Here is a 21,307-nt window from a genome sequence, read left to right on the forward strand (position 1 = left end):
CGGAAACAGGCTCCAGGCTCTGAGCCATCAGCCCAGAGCCCGACGCGGGGCTCGAACTCACAGACCGCGAGATCGTGACCTGGCTGAAGTCGGACGCTTAACCGACTGCGCCACCCAGGCGCCCCGGGGCCTTAATCTCTTATGAGCTTATATCATAAGGATACTAATCCTTTTTCACAATTACAACAGAGTTTCTTCTAATTTGTTTACTTTTTTATCACTTTTTTTTGCTGTGTAAATCTGAAAATTTAGTATAGTTAAAACGGTCAGTCTTTTATGATTTTTACTATTGCTGTTAAAGTCCCCTAAAATTTTACACCAAGTGGTTCCATATTTAGTGCAAACAACAACAACAACAAAAAAAGCCATGTAGAAAACTAGTCATGTTGGCCTGATAATGGAATTAGTTAAGTAATTTCTTTAAAGGTGTTTAATAATGTAATCTTATAGTGTTAATGATTATTTGTTTTCATTGTAAGTAACAGAATATTCTGTATATCATATGTATTGTATAACATGTACCAGAATGATGGACAGATTTGCTTATGATTTTTCATTTTTTAAAGAATTTTTAATTTGGGGCAAGTGCAAGTAATTCTAACAGCTTTAATGAAATTCTGTGTCTTAAAAATTGTCAGTTTCAGTGTTTAAAGTAGGTGATGTGTTTTGATATGAAATTTGCTATAATGTTAAGATCAGAAGATATCTTTGACTTCTCGGTCTTCACAGGAAGTTATTCACATGAATTTACCTTATTGCTGGTAAAACTTTTACCTTTCCCCCCTTTTTCCTCCCTCATATCCTATTGTAGTTATGTGAAGTTGCATTGATATAAATTTTTATGAACTGTTTTGCAAACAATCTAATGCCTTCAGTTCCTTGAATTTATATATTCAAGTATACTAATTGAATTACCCTTTTCTTGTCATAATGATTATGCTTTTATTTCTAAAACAATAACAAAATTTTAAGTATTTATTGGGAAACATTGATATCTATGAATAGAAGTTGATATGCTTTCTCATTGAGAAATTAATCCCTGGAATTGAAAACTTAATGTTAAAAGAAAAAACAAAGGCATTAGAACTGTGCCTAAAACTGTCTTTAGTTTGACCCTAAGAGAAGTGAGCATTCGGTTTTTATACCTTTTTAACACTAAATACTTTGTCTCATGTACAGTAGGCCCTCAATAAAGGAAGTGTTTGTAGTGAGTAACTGGATGAAACACCGTTCCGTTAATCATAGAAATTCTTTTCAAATTGCTGGGAAATGCAGTTCTAAAACTTCTACATAAATGTTATTTAATCCATTAAAGTATATACCTCACTTGCAACGTAGCTTTCTTACCATTTGTGTTAGAAATTCCTTGCATACTTAATATTTGTTTAAGTACTCGATCTGTTGTTCATTTATAGATGACTTCCTTGTGGAATATGACCCATTTGATTTTCATGATAGTTTAAGGAGCTATCCTAGAAGAGTGCTGCCTGATAGAACTTTTTTGTGATGGTGGAAACGTTCTGTATCTGCGATGGCCAGTATAGATGCAGCTCACCATCTGCGACTTATAAGCCCTTGAAATGTGGTCAGTGTGAATGAGAAACTGAAGTTTTAATTGTGTTTAATTACAAGCGACTAAAATTGTGAAAAACCACCTGTTTGTTGCTCGTGGCTGCTATATTGGACAGCACAGATACACCTACTTTATTTTCATTTAGTTTTCCAAGTTATAGTAAGATTATTTTCTTAGGTAAGTGTTCTGATTTCACTAACAGTGTTTGGTAAAACTCTTTGAAACCTATGGTAAAAACAATAATACAAGGGCTAATTCTAAAAATGGACTTTAATTAGAGTTTGAAAATGTTTACTGGCTTGTGTGCACAGTCAAGATCACAAAACTCATTTTTATAGAATTATAAATCCAAAAGAAATCATTATTACAAGGATTATAATAAAACTTTTGAAGTCTTCTGGTTTTTTTTTAAGTTTATTTAATTTTTTGAGAGAGAGAAAGAGAGAGCAAACAGGGGAGGGGCAGAGAGAGAAGGCATGAGAGAGAATCCCATGCAGGCTTTGCACTGTCAGTGTGGAGCCTGATGTGGGGCTTGAACTCATGAACCAGGAGATCATGATGTGAGCTGAGACCAAGAGTCGGACGCTTAATCGACTGAGCCACCCAGGTGCCCCTAAAACTGTTTTTTTTGGTATTTGATTTTGGTTGCATTTATATGAAACATTAAGGTTCCTATATTGAGCATTCCACACACCGTTTCTCCTCATTTCTGGAGGGGATTTCATTCTAAGGAGAAATGTGTATTCTAACGACCCATGAACTAATGCCCATTTTAAGATTGGTCCATGTAAAGCTTTTTGTTCATTTTTAAGCAGCTGATTTAGAAGAAAGTTTTAATGAACATGAACTGGAGCCCTCATCACCTAAAAGTAAAAAGAAAAGTCGCAAAGGAAGGCCACGAAAAACCAATTTTAAAGGGCTGTCGGAAGATACCAGGTCTACATCCTCCCATGGAACAGATGAAATGGAAAGTAGTTCCTATGTAAGTAGGAAAATGTGAGATTTTTACTTTTTGTTGCACCATGAATATTTCATTTAAACTGTGTTTATAGGTAAAGCTCATCATTTGAAATGTTAACTAAGCTTGAGGGTACTGATAGCATATTTTGATGGATCTTTTTTTTTTTAAGTGTTTTTTTTTTTTTTCCTTTTACATTTGCAGAGAGATAGGTCTCCACATAGAAGCAGCCCTAGTGACACCAGGCCTAAATGTGGATTTTGTCATGTAGGGGAGGAAGAAAATGAAGCCAGAGGAAAACTGCATATATTTAACGCCAAGAAGGCAGCTGCACATTATAAGTGCATGGTAAGCGTGGTTCTTTTTATGTGCTTTTAAACCCAAGTTTTTTTTTTGAAAGGCATTTAGCTAGTAACCAAATACGGCACTTTTCTCTCCAGCGTTAGTGGTTTTGAATTATGAATAGTATATCCTGTAGTCCCAAATCTTCATTAACTTTAGGGTTTTAAAAATACAGCCTTTATGACTTAGTAGGATTTAAAGTGGTCCTAATTATAGTTACCATATTCTGGATAATTGGTAGTTAACTATTTCGTAACTGTACAAATTTCGGCTTATAAACCTGTCGTGAGGGGGGTGTCCGGTGTCCACTACAACCTTGGAAATATCTGTGTTGTTGTGCCTCACACATTGTATTGCACTTACTCATTTGTGAGCCTCTCTCCCTGAATAATAGACTCTTAATTCTTTGAAGAGAAGAACTATATCTTTGCATCCTTAGATCCAGGTCACACATACAGTGTACATAAACATTTTTGAGTTTGATTGTATTGAATTATTCATCCCATTTATGATTAGGTTTTAAAAATTATTGGGATGCCTGGGTGGCTCGGTCGGTTAAGCGTCTGACTCTTGATTTCGGCTCAGGTCGTGATCTCGAGGTTTGTGAGTTCAAGCCCCATTTCGGGCTCTGTGCTGACAGTGTGGAGCCTGCTTGGGATTCTCTCTCTCCCTCTCTCTGCCCTTCCCCTGCTTGCTTGTTCTCTCTCTCTGTCAAAATAAAGAATTAAAATAAACATTTAAAAAATTAGATTATTTATATCAGAGGTTCTTGACCAGAGAGGTGTATCAGATTTACCTTGGGAGCTTTTTCCAAAATACTCAAGCCTACAGTATATCCCAAACATGTCTAGTTAAAAAAAAAAATTCCCCAGGTAATTTTGATCTCCATCTATGGTTGAAATTTGCCACTTTAAACTATTTTTTAAAACTTTGTGGAAACAGGGTACTGGGTGGCTCAGTTGGCTAAGCATCCAACTCTTGATCTCAGGGTTGTGACCTCAAGCCCTCGGTTGGGCTTCGTGCTGTGCCTGAAGCCTACTGAAGAAAACAAAGCCAAAAAACTTTGTGGAAACGTAATAAAACAATTGAGATGACAGGGTAACATTGTTGAAATCTGCATTGTGGAATAAAATATCTAATCTTGACTTCACACTGACAGCATTAGTTTCATTTCATTGTCCTTATTTTGGGTTATAGTTTAGTCCGACAGATGAATGTATTAAAAGTATTTGAGTCAGTACTTGATTATTACGGAAAAGTCCTCTTTCTCAGGATATTGAAGTAACATAACACATTTGTTATTACGTTGTTTAATCTTTTTCTCACAAGAATTCTGAACGTTAAATGTTCCTGCATTTTTCTTTTCTAGCTGTTTTCTTCTGGCACAGTCCAGCTCACGACGACATCAAGGGCAGAATTTGGAGATTTTGATATTAAAACTGTACTTCAGGAGATTAAGCGAGGAAAAAGAATGGTCTGTGGTTTTATATTTATGCTATGCAACGTTACTCTTCTGACTCTCTCCTTTAAACTTAGAACACATCTCAAATTTATGCAGTCATCAAAAAATTTAATATAAAGTAGTTCATATGTTAAAGCAAGTATCTATTGGACTTATTTGTAATATAATAAAGGACGCTGATGTTACTGAAACTTATTCCTCTTTCTATGTAACTTCATTACTTCAGAGAATTACACTGAGATTTACATTTCAGGGTATCTGAGGGTCTTTTAATAAAATAAATGAAGATGTGAATGTGACACACCTAATTAAGTTTAAAATGTTATATTATTTAAGCTTGCTTACAGAACAACTCCATAACCCTAATAGAGCATTGGGAACTTCCCTGTGTTGTTACTCATTCTTTTTTTTCTTTTCTTTTTTTTTTTTTAATGAAAGGAAAAGATTTTTTTCAGAGCCTTCTGTTTAGTTAAAGTTCACATAAACAGTTATGTCTCTTAAAATGTTTATCATAGCTTTAAAGTTTTCTTTACAAAATGTGCCTAAGTCTCCTGTTCTTAAACACACTGAATTACTAATAAATAGCTTTAAGAAATATTGGCATCTTTATTGATCACTTACTCCTTTACAGTTGGTGAATATCATAAAATGTCAATGGAATGCAAAATCTTTTCTTTAAGACAGCAACTGTCTCTAGAGATGACTTTAAACATTTTTTAATTGTGAAAATTTTCGAACCTATCAAAATTAGAAAGACTAGTAACACACATCTGTCCATCACCTTAACTCATCAGTTATCAAGAATTTGCGGCACTCGTTTCATCTATGCCTTTTATTCTTGTTGCTTGAAGTGTTTTAAAGCAGAGATGAGACTTCATATCATTTCACCTCTACATATTTCAGTATGTATCTCTTAAAAGTCGGACATTCTCTTAGCTAACCACAGTGTCATTGCCCCTTATAGATTAACAATGAGTTCTCAGTGTCATTTAATACCCAGTTCGTATTTATATTTCCCCAGTTGTCTCAAAACTATCTTGTTAACGTTGAGTTGTGTGAATCAGAATCCAGAGGAGGATCACACATTGCATTTGGTTGTTCTCTATCCTTTACGTAACCTAGGGCACTTCCCCGCCCCTTGTTTTGTTGTTTCTTTTTCTGTTTTGTCGTGTGCCATTGGCCTGTTGAAGAAAATGAATTAACTGTCCTGTAGAATACCCCATATGTTTTATTTGTTGGTTTGCTTATTTGTGATGCCATTTAACTTGTCCCTCTACTCGCCAGATTGTCTTTAAAGTGGAAGTTAGATGTAAAGGCTTGATTAGGTTCGGTATCAAGATTTTTGGGGGTAAGAATACTTCACAGGTGGGACTGTATCATCCACATTTTATAATATCAGACTAGTCCTAATGTCTGGTCCTTGGATTCGGGTGGCGAGTGTAATCCGTGCCCCTCCGTCGTGAGTCCGCCTTCAGCCTTTCATCCAGTGGTTTCAGGCTTTGCTGAGCTTTATCTGAATCCATTAGAAATGACCCTTTCTTTGTGCAACTGCAGCTTTGAAGGTGTGAAGATTGTTGATGTGAGCTATTCTGTTGAAATCCAGTTCAGTTTATTGGTACTTTGATTAGTCTTTTATAAGCAAAACTCCTTGGAATCAGAATGTATAATACTACAAAAATATGTAAGGGAAAAATCTCTTCCATGTATCACACCGAGCAGTGTTGCTGTACAGCTATAAATAGGTGACCAGGATAACAGTTCCGTTCTGGTCAACTTATTTGTTTACCTCTGCACAGTGAAATGTTGGTGTACTCACTAACCTAACATTTTCCCAAGTGTGCTCCAAAGGAAATTAGTCCATCGAGATGCTCCCCAACCCCTCCAAAAATAAAAGGGCATCTGGAGTTCAGTACTTTGGGAGCTATTTCCTATACCCTCCTTCTTGCCGAAAGGCTGTGAGAAGTTCTGCAATCAAGCAATCTGTTGCATTCCTCCAACTTACTTGACTATGAAACTCTTTTGTCAACAATCACCCTTTTAATCTCAGAACATTCTTGAGGCAAGGCAGATCTAGGGCAACTTGTGATGTCTTGAAAAGATTTCAGCCCCATTAGACTCCCTCTGCCCTTTTACCTACTTGGTAGCAGTCCCTCCGTGGGGAATCGCTTTCCTGTCTTCTCATTCTTTAGTCATAATAGCCAAGGACCTAGTCCCGTGAGGAGGAGAAGCCAACCACTAAAATCTAGAGTATCATTTTTTGGTGTGTTTGGCAGTATTCAGGAATATCTTGTTTATGTTTAGATGTCAGACCTTGGAAGGTTAGTATAGGTAAATAATGGAAACATCAGGGAGTGACTTAATATCAGAAAGTCTATCAGAGTGTGGTTTAAATTGCAGCGTGATTTAATCTAGATGCTCAACAGTAAGTTTGGTGTGTTTTTTTTCCATAGAAAACTGGCTGTTTTCTTTGTAAACTGGAATGTTTGGCTGAAATATGGCTAAAATAGAATAAATAAGGTTGCAAAAACTTTGAAATACTGCTTATGATTATTCTTTCTCTTCCCTTAAACAGAAATGTACACTTTGCAGTCAGCCCGGTGCTACTATTGGATGTGAAATAAAAGCCTGTGTTAAGACTTACCATTACCACTGTGGAGTACAAGACAAAGCCAAATACATTGAAAATATGTCACGAGGAATTTACAAGTAAGAGAACAACAGTTGTCCATTTTCCTTGTCAGTAAGTAGCTGCCCGTGAGTAGATGACATCAGTTTACTTGGTCACTGTCCCTAGATGGTATTTAGCCAAGTATAGAAGACTTAGGACTCCATATAAAGAAACAAGTACTATGATTGGCATTTTCCTCTTTCAATACATCCCTGGATTAGCAGTCACTCAGCCAGTGTGTGTTATGCTTACTAAGTGCCAGGTGTTGTGATAGGAGCTGGGCATACAGTAGTGATCAGTACACATACGGACTAAGTCCTCGCGAAGCTTATAGTCTAGTGGGAGAGACGTGTTAATTAAATGGCCACATAAATGTACAATTACAAACTATATTAAGTGCTAGAAAGGATATGTTACAAAGCACCATGAGAACATGTAACGAGAAGGAGCTGACTTAATCTGTAGTAAGTGAATATTTAGGAATTTCCTTAAGGAAATAGAGCTTGAGCTGAGATAGGAAGGGCGTCGATCGATGTGGGTGTTGGGACCGTGTTCTAGGCAGAAGGAACAGCATGTGCAAGACCCTGAGGTGGAACCGAGGCAAGGGCGCAAATGGGAAGGTGAGTCAGGAGGCTGCTGCTCAGGGTCCAGGTGGGAATTCTTGGCAGCTTAGAATAGGATGTGGTTGTGAAGATAGAAGCCCAGAGACGCTCTTGGGGGAATGAGGAAAGCATAAGGTTTGGCGATTTGGAATTACTATCCTCTGCTTTATCGGTCTTCCATATCCATGTATGTGTATAATGGTTCCATTCGTTTAACTGAATGGAGACTACGTTGGTGGGGGTCCATGGATTTTTGACTTGCCTTCGCGAGTTGTAAAGCACTTCCTTCCATTCCCAGGATGCAATAAGCCAGTGACTAAACACCCTACTATTTTGCATACAAAGCCATTTATTGTAAGCAGTCACCACGTATTTGGGTGATTGGATGAGGTGCTAATGCTCTATTATAAAGTTTGCCAAACTTTGTTTAATAAGGAAGGCAGGAGATGTTTTTCAAGTGAATTCTGTCAAGCCTTTAAGAAACAGGAATTCTAATATTTAAAGAGGTCCAGCACATGGCGAAAGATGGAAAACTTCATTCATTCTGTGAAACTTACATTAACTGTGACACTAAACCTGACAGAGATGGCATGTAAAACAAAAACAAGAAAACTGCAGACCAAATCTGGCTTTTATAAACAATATACCAAATTCCTAAATGTTAGAAAATCAAATCCAGATCTGTATTCTAACGATTTCAAGACTGTTCAAAATTAGGAAATATATTAGTGTGAACCATTATAACTAATAAAGGAAGAAAGATCCTATCGCCTTCCTGGTGGATGGTGAAAAGGCATTAAATGGCATTCAGCATCCACTTCAGAATTTTAAAGTAAGGAACCAAGAGTGCGCTCGGGCAGCGAGGAGTCCTGATGGAGCATTTATGAGAAAACGGCAGCAAAGAGCCTTATTAAAGGACAGGGACTGCAGTTCGTAACCAGGGCTGAGCCTCACAACCCCCCGAGGATGGATAAGGCCCGCTTTAAAAACCTTCATGCCTGGGCTCCACCATCAGAGATTTAAAATTCACTAGGTAGAAGCCCAAGCCATGTTTTTTAATGACACCCCAGGTTATTCTCATGTTCATCTGGAATTGAGAACCACTCTACCAGTACGCTTTCAGCTACCAGTGTTACTTTTCAGCGCTCTTCGGGAGGGTTAAGCCAGTGCAACACGAGAAAGAGGAAAAATGTATAATAGATATTGTGAAGGAGCAAAATAAAATTGTCAATATTTGTTACGAGTGTCATCGTCTACCGAGAAAATCCCAAGGAATCAACCCAATTTATTAAAATCAATAAGAGCTCAGTAGGGTTGCTGAATACTAGATGAATTTTTAGAAACAATCCCAGTAATAACTAGCTAGAAATCATAAATGAAAAATGTCACCCTCCGCCCCTTTCCCCATACACCTACACACACCACAGGTGAACCTTTTTTTTTTTTTTTTTAAGTGTTTTTACACAGGACCCAAATGAAAAGTAAAATATATTGTTTTTTGATGAAAAGACTCAACCTTGAAAGATACCTGTCTTCCTCAAATTAATCTAGACGATAAATACAATTGTAATGAAATAGAGTTTTGACTTTTATCTAGAAGAGTAAATGGGGTACTTTTGGTAATGGTTGAGTTACTTTATATAATAGGAAACAACTGAAAGCTTAAACCAGATAGAAATTTGGTTTTCCCCCGAAATATGTCCCAAGGAGAGCAGTCCAGATGTGGTAGGCTGTTCTCCGTGTCCTCGGGGACCCAGATGACCATCTTCCGGCTCTCTCCTCCTTGGGGCGTCCCTTCCACAGGCAGTTAGGAGGGAGTGGGAGCAAAGGAAAGTGGGTGAGGTGGCCATTCCTCCAGCCGAGTGGCTTTTTAGTCCTCCTTCCTGGAAGTTCCACAAGCTCTTCTGCTCAGCATCCCATTAGCCAGAATTGAGTCACCATGTCCCAGGGAGACAGGGGAACATACCCCTGGTGGGCATATTGCTACCCAAATCTGGTTCAGTACTACGAAGGGAAGGGGAGAAAGTAGGTACGGGGGTAGTCAACACGTCTTGATCACAGCAGCCAAGAAGAAATTGAAATGAGATCAAGAGGGAAAATCCCCTATTAGATCTCAAAACCAGTGACATAGTGATTAAACCTGGTACTGGCACAGTGACAACGGCCACAAGAAATCCATGTCTCTATTAGGGTAATTTCAGTAGTACTAGATCTGTGGAGACAGGATGGATTATTCAATACTTGGTATCTCTACAGTTTATACAACTGGCTCTCCATTTAGAAAACGGGTTGGATCCTTACCTCAGACTGCACCCCAGAATATATCCTTCATGGGTTAAAAACCTAATCGTATGTAAAACTGAGTAGAAAATGTAGGAGAAATTTTCTAGAATCTGTTGAGTACAGATGACCTTTCTAAGCATGATAGGAAACTCAGAATTTTTGACCGTATTGAAATTAGACTAAAGAGAACTTCAAATCCTTAAGAAAAACAGCCCAGGTTTTGTTTTTTGTTTTTTTTTTAATGGGCAAAGGACATGAAAAGGGAATTTATAAGAGGACTGGCCGTGGATTATAAGCACGTGAAAAGCTATTCTCCCTTATTTGTAATGAAAAAAACATACATTAAAACAAGATGTTACCAGTTTTTGCCTATCTGATGGGCAAAGATTAGTAGGATTCACATGGCAGCTGGGTTCTGGAGACCTGGGCATTCATGTTTGATACTGAGTTACGCTATAAATTGGTACAATTTGGGAGAACAATATAGCGTTGGAGACCAAAACCTTTAATGAAATGGTGTGTGTATTTTGCCACTAGTCTGCTTTGCAGAGATTTATGCCAGGGAAGTGAGCAGAAAACAGTACAAAAACGTACATGCGAGAAGTTTCGTTGCATTACTGTTCGTGCTCACTGCGATACCCGCTAAGGCATCTTACTCACCTGTTCTTCGGATTGGTGAGATGACCACCAATGACTGGCATCAGTCAGCGTAACAGTGCGGCTCAGGTCCAGTAAGATTGGATTCACATTGGGTAGGTCCACAGGGGAGCCACCTGAGCTTAAAAGCCTCGTACCGCATTTGGAGCCAGCACCTGGTCCACTGTAGTTCTATAGGCATAGGTCATTGTCAGGTTACACCACACAGGAACAGAGATACAGCTTCTTCTCAGAGTATAATTCTCCCGCTCCAGCTACAGTCCACCCACCGAGGGGTAGCAGCTCAGTGCAGAAGCGGGCACGTCATGCCAAGTTTTGCTAAGTTGCCAGGGGAATAGCTAGAGTTAACTGAAGGTAAATCGGAAAAGATTTTTAGCCTTTCACCCATTCCAGCAAAAATCAACCCCCCAAAAACCAGAATGTCTATCAAAAGACTTAAGTTTTAGTACGTGCGTTTAGTGGAATACTCTGCAGCAATTAAAGAATGAAGTAGCTCCATATGGAGAGTCGTGGAGAGGTATTACACCTGTGATCAAGTAAGGTGAAAAACCCAAGTTGCATGATCTACTTTAGCATGTAACAAGTACACGTATGCACATGTGTGTGCAGATGCACACCTGTATACATAAAAGATTTTTGAGGGGCATATTCAGCAGCTGAACAGTTGTTACCTCATCCATAATTTTACCAGCAGAGAGAATTTGAAATCTTTTGGAATATTTTCTAGACATGTGATCGTGTATGTACATATTTATAAAAAGATTTTCTTATGTATACTCTTATAATATCTGGGGTATTTTTCTGTGACATTAAACAGTTCTACATCACCATTTTAATGGTTGCATAATCATTTCCTTTTCTAGACATTCAGATGGTTTTTACTCTCTAGCTGTTAGAGAACCATGTTGCCAGTGACCATCTCTAAACGAAAGTATTTGTACCGGGGTCCACAGTGATTTGAATTACTCTTTCTATTTTTTTCACATTGCAGTTTGTTTCTAAAATCTGCATATGGTGTGGATTCCAGATTTTTTCATAGAGACTATTGAGCTCAAATCAGAGTCCGTATGCAAGTAGTTTGGGGATAGAAGAATGGAAAATGGGAGGAATACCTCTGAATGGAGGGGTTTCCCTCTCCTGTATGTGCTTTCCTTCTTCACTGGCTCTGGATCCTGAATATACTCATTAGATTATTATAGTAATCTATTCATTAAATGAAGTGTGTTCATTAAGAAGGCAAGAGAAGATTACATAGTGATTCTGCTTATCCTGTTTTATTGTCTTTATTGTATTACTAAACTTTGAAATATGAATGTCTCTAAAAAGTCAGTCACCCACCATAAAATAAATTCTGTGACAGTAGAGATCTTGTTTGACTGGTTCACACCCGTGATCTCGGTGTCTAGATTGGTGAAGGACATATAATGGGCCTGTGGGGGTGAAAAATAATCCCATAAAAAGATGAAGATCTGTTTTAACAAAAAAGGGCTCGTCCCTTTGGGAAAAAACTCTTACAGGGAAAAAAAAGAAAAAAACTTAGGAAAAATTTCAGAAGTATACAAAAATAGAATAGGATAACAGCTCCCCATCTCAGCAGCTACCAAGTTACTGCCACACTTGTTTTCATCTATTGTTTTTCTTTCTGATGTATTTAGTTAAAGCAGAACCCGACATCTCTTTTGTCATTTTATCCCTACATCGGTATCACGGTGCCATTATCACACTTTGTAAGATCAACAGTAAGTTCTTAGTATGCTGTCCTACCAAGTCTACGTTTACATTTCCCCAGTTGTCTTGGAAATGTCTTTTTAGACTTGCTTTGTTCGAATCTCAATACTTACAAGGTCCCTACATTGCATTTAATGGCTATATCTCATAAGTCTCTCTTGATATAGAGCAATCCCCACTCCACCCCGCCCGATAAGTCTTGTAGAGTCCCACATTCTAGATTCTAGCTATTTGCTTTTTCATGATGCCATTTGCTTTGTTTCTCTACGCCTCCATATTTCCCATAATTTATAAGTGATGTAGCATTTGAAGAGTACAAATTCTCCGTAGTTCTTTGGAAGTAACTGAAAATGTTTTAAGAATAAAAAAATAAGCAAAACTAGGTCAGAAGTCAGTTGCTTTTGTTGCTCCCCACCCTCCCCTCTGCCTTTAATTCTACTCACATGTTAGACACTCCTCATGTTAAACCAAGTTTTAGATCCTTTGTGTCAGAAGGATTCCTATAGGAATGTCTTATCTGTGGCTGACCACAAGAGGGCACTCACTGAACATTTTTAAAGCATTGTTCTGTCTTGTCATCTTGTATATGTAATTGACTTAAAACTGAGCTCATATCAGCTCACCCACTGATTACAGTGGGGTGGTTACCTATAAAACACAGATTTGGTACTTATATGTTAGTTGGCCTCCCTAAACCCTTGTCCTAAGTAACTCACATTGCTATTTATTAAAAGCAATGAATGTCAAGTATACGGTGTATATTACCCACTTAAAAGGTTGTCAGAACGGCCTAATGTCAAAGTATCACTCCAGAGGTACAAATCCTCTGGTTTGAAAGGGGAAAACCTACCATCCCAGTGGAGAAATTTGGCCATCACCACCACTTAAACCAAGTGATCGAAAAGCATCACTGATAGTGGGGCATTCTGAAATTAACATTCCTCTTGAAGTACACAGGGTCACCTATCAAATATCCTGGACTAACAAAGAAAAAAGTTGAACCTACAGCTAAGCAAGCCCGTGGACCTTATTTCCAGTTTTATAGGAATCTGGAGTAAGAGAGAACCAATTGAAGCAGTGCCACAGTTAGACAAGTCCAGAGTGGTGTAGCTGAAAAGGTAGCTGGTGTAACTTTTTCCAAAAAGTGAGTGTCATGGGAAAGAGAGGTTGGAAGAGCCAGTCTAGATCAGGAGAGACCTAGCCAAACACAGGGCCTGGAAAACTGTTAGGGGGCTCACAAAGGTGTTCTAATGAAAGCCAGGACACGAGTGCTGGGAAGACATTTTGAGGAATTTGAATAAAAATGTTTCATGAAACACGAGCAAAAAGCAACAGTATATATAGAGTTTATATTGTTTCCTAAAATGTACTCTTATTATCTTTCTGAAACCTCGAGTTTGATTATTTCATCTGTATACCTGCAAGTTTGTATTTTCAAGTTGGCTGGAAGATTTATTTTTAATCTCAGTGGGCAGAATGAGGACTTGCCTCATCTTGGGGCATGTGTGACAACGTTTACCCTAAACCAGAGGTTTTATTTCCGATGAACTTGCGTTATCTCATTAATAGAGTGCTTTCCTATCTTTCAGATAGAAATGGACCCGTAACTAATTGTAGAGTTTTTAGAAAGCATGGATGAGGAAACCTTTATTTTAAATGGGCACCAACCTCATCTGCTAATGGTGTAAATGTATTATCAGCAGTGACAAAACATTTTGAGATTTTTATCTTTCATCATTGTAGACTATATTGTAAAAATCATAGTGGAAATGATGAGAGAGATGAAGAAGATGAGGAACGAGAGAGTAAAAGCCGGGGAAAAGTAGAAATTGACCAGCAGCAACTAACTCAGCAGCAACTTAATGGAAACTAGGTATGAACGTTACTTCTCTCGGATCTGTTGTCAGGATACAATACTCACTGATAAATAACATGTTGGAGTAATGGTATATGCAGTATGATTTTTTTAATGCTATTATGTTTAGTTAAGCATGTTCCTAGAATGCTAAAGGATTGTGTAGGCTTGCATAGTTTTTTTAACTAGCTGATTTTGTACCAGTAAAACCAAGCTCTCCACTTTATCCATAAGTATAGTTGTAATGTCAAACCGATAAGATGTTCTCCCTCCTCAATAACATTATATTTATTGTGTTCCCCTCAAGCATCATATTTTACAATTTTTTATCATCTTTTGAACAGGTTCATGGGACAGAGTTAGAAAACTGGGAATTGAATAAGACATCCATAACTACTATGCTTTTTTCACTGTTTTCTAAAATCAAAAAGGGTTTGTAACTTTTTACTGCCCAACTCTTAGATCCTTCATTGAACCGCCTAAAAACGTCTTTTGTTTGTTTTATGAGCCTTCACTAGATGGCAGAATTTGACATGTTGCTATTACGTAGCTGTAGTTTGCAGTTTCTGGGAAGCAGTTGAAACACTATTAACCCTGTGTTTAGTGTCGACAGTTAAAGCAGACATTGAAATGAAGTAAGCTATATTTCTGGACTGAACAAAGTTCTACTGTTTAGAGTGTCTAAGTTTGTTTAGTGGATTCATACTCAAGGGAGAGCATAAGCAAATTTCACTTTACAGTGCAAACACGCCTCTGGTGGCGACACATGGGAATTTGTGCTTTTTTTTTTTTTTTTTTTTTTGCTTTTTTTTTTTCCACACTCAAGTAATGGATACTAGAAATGAAGAGAACCTTCTTTTTCTCTTGGCTTTGACAGCACATGCTAAAAATCTCTTCCAAGAAGTGTGCTAAAGCTTTTCATTTCGTCCCTGTTAAAGTTGTTCTCACTGACCAGCATGCACTCGGGCAACTGGTGATAAGTTATGAGCTCCGGTGCGCCTCTGCCAAACTTCTCTTGACAGTAAACCTCTTCTCTTATGTCATACAAAGAACTTCTAGCAAAATTATTGGATCCTCTCAAGTTGAAACTAACATTTGGCAACAGCAAATTGAACCTCTTTAAGATGTAAAGGGTTACCACTCACTAAGGACTTCAGCCACCATGTCGGAAATCGGTTCCTCTCAAGTGCCGTGTGGTGTGGAACACTTCATGTATTGGCCCAGAGTATGTAAGGAGGTCTCATGTGCTGTAGGAGTCAAAAAACAGCCTGCAGAAAACAGTATTTATTTTTAATTTTGTGACCACTATTTTAAAAAAAAAATTATTTAATATTTTTAATGTTTTCGTTCATTGCTTTGCTTATCTATCAAATAGGCTTTCGTGCCCTCCTTTTCTTCTGGTAGGGCCTGGTGGTGTTCTTTCAATCATCGAAGTTGTTTTTCGAAGCCTAAGAACCCAGCTGTTTAGAAAGGATTTTCACACTGGCATTCCCAGCTCGTGATATTTTCTCCCACTTACCTGCTGAAGCACATTTATATATTTCTTTATGGCAAAACCAAAAAACTTCAGTTGTGGTCTGCCTAATATTACCATAGCACCTCAATATTCAAAGGTAGGGCTTCTGATTTCTGAATTATTAGTTAACCTACCACATTAAAGCAGATTAGCAAACAAGAAATACCGTGTTAACTTGACTGTGCATCGAGATATTCTGCAGCTTATGGAAAAGCATTTTTAAAATGTAACAGGTGGAAAATTACACTGTGCTTAATGACTGATTTTTTTTTTTTTTCTTAACCGCTAGTCCCTTAAGGTCACATTTGTCGAGCGTGTATTCACTTAAGTCAAGGGACTTGATGATTGCTTTATTTTAACCATCTTTTATTATTTTTAGAAGGAAACTAGCTTTAGTGGGGTTGCCCTATATGTTTTTCTCCTTTTGCTCTAAATATGCCATTGGGTGTTTTTTTTTTTGTTTTTTTTTTTTATGTTGTGTGTATGTGATGAATTTTCAAAATTCACCATGACTTGAAGTGCAACGACAGATCTAGATGTTTGTTTACCAAGCTATGTGACTTTTCCCAAAGGATCTGTACTTTATTTCCTTACAACAGCTTGAAACCTGTTATTTTAAATCTTTGAATCACTGTGTCTTGATCATTTTTACATGGTGTGCCATACACTTACCCACGGAACAATAGAGCACCTTCATTTTTGGACAACTACTGTAACGATGTTCTTAGGAAAAATGGAAGGTGCCGGGGTAGAAATGGCCAGTCGATGATCATATCATGGACTTCAAATACTTAGCTGTCAGTCGATGGATTTGCTATGTAACAAGTGTATACCTTTGTATGGGTGTCTTCAACCCTTTCTCTGCCACTAGCAACCAGAATAGCACTTTACCTTTTGGTTGGCTAGAATAAGTGGCTGGCTACCTATCTTTCTCACTGTGGTGTGATTGGCTAAACAGTCTTTCATTAAAAGTTGAAATGAAATGTAAATTGAAGTCACATGAAAAATCACCTTTGGTTGTAAACCTCCAATACTTTGATTCTCCATCCATGTCTTCGTCACATGCTGAGTAAAAAGTGCCTTACAATGTAAAAATTGTACAGTACTTATGTTCCCAAGTAGCAGCATCATCTTCTGGGTAGTAATTACATTGTGGTATGAATATTTAGAAAAATGGACCTCAGCAGTGTATTTACTGTTCATCTCTTAAGTCCTTAACCGTAGTTTTAATAAGCATGACATTATTTGATAAGTATATAACACGTACGTCATTTCAAAAAATACTGCCATGACTGTCTTTTATGCATATTTTAGCTTGAAATTTTGAAGCGTCTTTTCTTTCCTTTTTTTCCCCCTCTGTTTTGTTTTGTTTTCGTTATTGATATTCAACAGTGTAATCTTTGCAAGCGTATATTGAAGATTATTCTGGAGCATTTATTGCCTTACCAGAACTGTTAGTAAGAAATGTTCTTTAGAGTAGAAAGATAGACTTGAGTTTCTATACTTTAATAAGAGCTCTTTGTTCCTGGGGGGAGGGGGAGGGGGTGTGAATTTTACTTTTCATCTCAATTTATTAAAAACCCACAGCTGAAATACATTTTATTTCAAAGATCAGCAATTTTAGAATTTCAGATAGTACTTGCTCAGGAGTACGTGCTACTCAAGATACTAAGAGAATAACAAGATATGTAGATCTACTGTTGAATCAGAATCTATGTACTTGAACAAATGTGTGAATCTTAAATATCTCAAAGAAAAAGAAAAGTGTTCTAGAATGTTGTTGCTTTTTTGAAAAGCACTAAAGGTTAGACCAAGGTATACAGTTTTGTTCTAACAGACATTTAGGTTAACTGTAAAGATAAGGAATGCATTATGGGTCAAAATCAAACATTCCTCTCATGTTATGTATATTTTGTTCCTGTTATATTGGCTTTATTTTCAAAATTGTAGTTTGTAGTATTAGTTTCCTTTTATTGGTATTCTTGCATATACTATTCATTCAATAAATGAGTTATGACTTTCATGTTTGTATGTATGTCTTTTTTGTCAAAGGGTATAATGAAGGGTATCATCTGTAGCAGCAGCAAGACTGTGTTCCCTTTAGTCTTCCTTCAAGACGAAATGCCCAGTTTGTTTAGTAACTTGTTAATAAAGAGAATGAGAGAGAACAAAAAGTGCGTTTGAGTCCAGTTCAAGATTTCACAACATCAGAGTTTCATCATGGAGCGAGACATCCGTCTTTCGAGGACAACAGAACTGTGTTACCCCTTGGTTCTTTTATTAGTAACAGGATTCGGGTACCTTTGGCTTGAATTGGGTCCTCTGGAAGCTAGTTCAAAGGGGATTTTGAAAAGAAGCCAAAACTCCTAGTGCGGTTTATCTGTTTGGTCATACGGAGGAGGATTAATATTTTTTATAAAGGCATCCCACCTTACAAATTTCAATTGACTCCCTCTGTCGTGGACGGCTTACTTCTTGTACAGTGCTTGGAGATTGAGGTAGTCGTATCCAGGGCAGAAATGAAAGTTTTAATTAGTGGAATGTGCTCATTCCATACACACAACTCCTAACCTGCATTCCTACTCTAGAGGAAAAATAAATTAGGGGCACCTGGGTGGCTCAGCCGGTTAAGCGTCCGACTTCAGCTCAGGTCATGATCTCATGTTTCCTGAGTTCAACTCCCACATCGGGCTGTCTGCGGTCAGCGTGGCATCTGCTTTGGATCCTCTGTCTCTGTCTCTGTCTCTGTCTCTGTCTCTCTCTCTCTCTGCTCCTCCCCCACTCTCTCTGTCTTTCTCTCTCAAAAATAAATAAATAACTTTTACACATTATGTAACAGGTCTGGTTAATGCTCGAACTATGGGATAGTGTACCTCACTGCAAATGTTACCTGGTATTACTCATCACACATGCATCCATGTGCCAGCGTGTGTGTGTTTAAAATCCATTCTCTACTCTCATTTTGTTTTTTTAATTTTTTAACAAAAGATTTTATCTTTTTTACCACCATAAAAATATGGAGAAGGGGGTTATGTGGTTTTCTTTAGCTAACTGAAACTATTGACAGCTGGGGACTTTGGTGGGGGGAGTTCTGTTTTCTTTTTCCAGCTGCAGTCATCAGCAATTGCTCAGGTCATTCCAAAGTGTAAACCTGGTAGAATTTTCTAGGAAAATTCTATGGCCAGCAAAATTCTATGGCCGGTCCATATTTTTAAGGGAAAACCGTCTATGTTTGTATATTAGAGTCCTCGGTTGCAGAGACAATGCTGCTTTATATATAAACCAATGTTACATAATTTTGCAATGTTGAGATAATGAAATATCTGGGCAGTTACCCAGTATATATAGATATCTATCTATCTAGATATCTATCTATATCTATCTATATATACATCTATCTATATATCTATATAGATATATAGATAGATCTATATCTATATCTATATAGATATATCTGTGGATATATCTAGATATATCTATATAGATATGTATCTATATCTATATATCTATATATGTATCTATACATATATGTATCTATATATATCTATATCTATATATACATACGTACATACTTATATATATAAGGATATAAGGCAAAAATTTACTCTTGATTTTTATTCAGAAGATGAAAAACCTAAAATGCCAGTTACTTATGAAAGTTAATGACAGCATTTAAAGTGTGACCCTGTAGCAGACACGTTCTGCAACATGGTTAGTGGACTGAAGTCATTCAGACCTGGATCTTTGTCAAAAGATAGGAGGTCCATATACATCCAAATTATGCCTTCGTCTCTACCTCTCTGGCTATAAATGTGTTCTTATGCTGTGGGTGGAGGCAGTGCCAGGGAGATCGGGAAGGTGCAGCTGGGCAGAGAGCTAACTAGGTCTGCTGTGTGAATGATAATGATCTACTAAACAGACTTAACATGGAAATGAAAATACTGTTTGAAGGGACAAACCTTTGAAATGGGACCCGAGAGAGAGAGAGAGAGAGAGAGAGAGAGAGAGAGAGCGCGCGAGCGCGAGCGCGAGAGAGCGCGCATATTCAAGGACGTGTGGGGACGGGAAGGTAGAAGTAAACTTTAATATGGACATTGGATTTAGAGGTACTGAGTTTTTCTGTAAAGTGATTTGTACAAAAGGATGAGGCTTTTCCTTTTCTGAGTTTTTTTTTTAAATCTGCTATTTACAAATTTTTTTTATTTATTAAAGTCACACATCACCTTAAAAAGAAAATACTGACCCTTGCTACAATGTAGACGAACCTTGGAAACATAATGCTAACAAGCCCGGCACAAAGGATCACATATTGTATGATGACATTTACATGAAATGTCCAGAAGAGGCATATCCACAGAGACAGAATGCAGATTAGCGGTTACGGGGGAGACGCGGAGAGGGGGCCCTGGGAAGTGACTGTTACCAGGTGCTACAGGGTTTCTTTTGGGGGGATGCAAATGGCTGGATTAAGCAGCAGTGGTGGTTACACAATTTTGTGAATATACTAAAAACCATGAGTTCTACCCTTTGAAAGGGTGAGTTATATTTTATGAATTTTACTTCCATTTAAAAATAATACATAGTCATCGTACAAAATTAAAACCTACAAAGATCTATAGGGCAAAATGGGAAAATCCCCGTTCTCCACAAGTCTACTCCCCAGTATTTGACGTGTATCCCTCTAAATGCTTGTGTACATATATAACTTACATACTTCTTAGAGTAAATAGGATCATGCTATACACGCAGTTCTGCACCTGTCCTTTTCCTTTGAACAACTAGATTTCTCATGTTCTGTTTAGAGGCTCCGCTCCATTGCAGTGTGTGGCTGGACTGAAATTGTTCCGTCAGGTCTCACATACTTCTTCATGCCCTTATGAGGGGCGCATTTATTAGGCCAAATTTCCAGCAGTGGAACTGCAACATAAAAGGTATATACATTTAAAGTTTTAATAAAAATTGCCATCCAAAAAATTTGCACCAATTAAAAAGGTCATCTATAGGGATTAAGCTTCCCTGCTTTTCCACTCCAAAAGGAATGCCTTTTATTTTTATTTATATTTTTTAACGTTTATTCATTTTTGAGAGAGAAAGAGACAGAGACAGAGACAGAGCGTGAGTGGGGGAGGGGCAGAGAGAGAGGGAGACACAGAATCCGAAGCAGGCTCCAGGCTCCGAGGGGTCCGCACAGGGCCTGACGCGGGGCTCAAACTCACGAACTACGAAATTGTGACCTGAGCCGAAGTGGGCCACTCAACCGACTGAGCCACTCAGGTGCCCCGAGGAATGTGTTTTAATGGAAAGCGTCTGGTACCTTCTTTTAAAAAACATAATACATGCCTTATAGAAAACTCTGTAGGGTCTTGATTTTGTGGTAAAGCCCATAGAGACTGTATCTCAAAGTAGAATATGGATTATTTGGGGGGAAACAATCAATTAAGTCAAAAGGTTTTGTTTCATATGTATTAGTAACAGTAGTAATTGGTGAATCTTCTCCCTTCCTCCCGCTTTCTGAAAAGTAACAGATTGTTCATAGCTGTTCATTGTTGGCCAGATGGATCTGCTTCTCTGTATGTCCGGGGTCATGCGTGTCTTGCTTCAGTGCACTTGAAGGGGTCGTGCAGTGTTTCGTTGAAGAATTCCTATGACTTTTTTTTTTTTTT

The 21,307-nt window shown here is 37.8% G+C and overlaps 1 protein-coding gene across 5 annotated transcripts in view; it reads left to right on the plus strand.

Moving 5' to 3' along the window:
* Nucleotides 1-17,667, plus strand: part of PHF6 (PHD finger protein 6) — a 47,148-nt gene extending 29,481 nt beyond the window's left edge. For 2 of the 5 annotated variants that reach the window (XM_045470816.1, XM_045470819.1), the window contains 6 exons: nucleotides 2,389-2,555; nucleotides 2,736-2,879; nucleotides 4,243-4,347; nucleotides 6,908-7,041; nucleotides 14,017-14,146; nucleotides 14,473-17,667. In XM_045470816.1, coding sequence (XP_045326772.1) covers nucleotides 2,389-2,555; nucleotides 2,736-2,879; nucleotides 4,243-4,347; nucleotides 6,908-7,041; nucleotides 14,017-14,146 — 680 coding nt within the window. In that variant the 3' untranslated portion in view covers nucleotides 14,473-17,667. Of the gene's footprint in view, nucleotides 1-2,385; nucleotides 2,556-2,735; nucleotides 2,880-4,242; nucleotides 4,348-6,907; nucleotides 7,042-14,016; nucleotides 14,147-14,472 lie in introns of all 5 variants that reach the window. The other 3 variants (XM_045470817.1, XM_045470814.1, XM_045470815.1) reach the window with 3 other exon arrangements.
* Nucleotides 17,668-21,307: the final 3,640 nt, after the last annotated feature.

The sequence above is a fragment of the Leopardus geoffroyi genome, chromosome X (assembly GCF_018350155.1).
Source record: "Leopardus geoffroyi isolate Oge1 chromosome X, O.geoffroyi_Oge1_pat1.0, whole genome shotgun sequence".
Classification (NCBI taxonomy): domain Eukaryota; kingdom Metazoa; phylum Chordata; class Mammalia; order Carnivora; family Felidae; genus Leopardus; species Leopardus geoffroyi.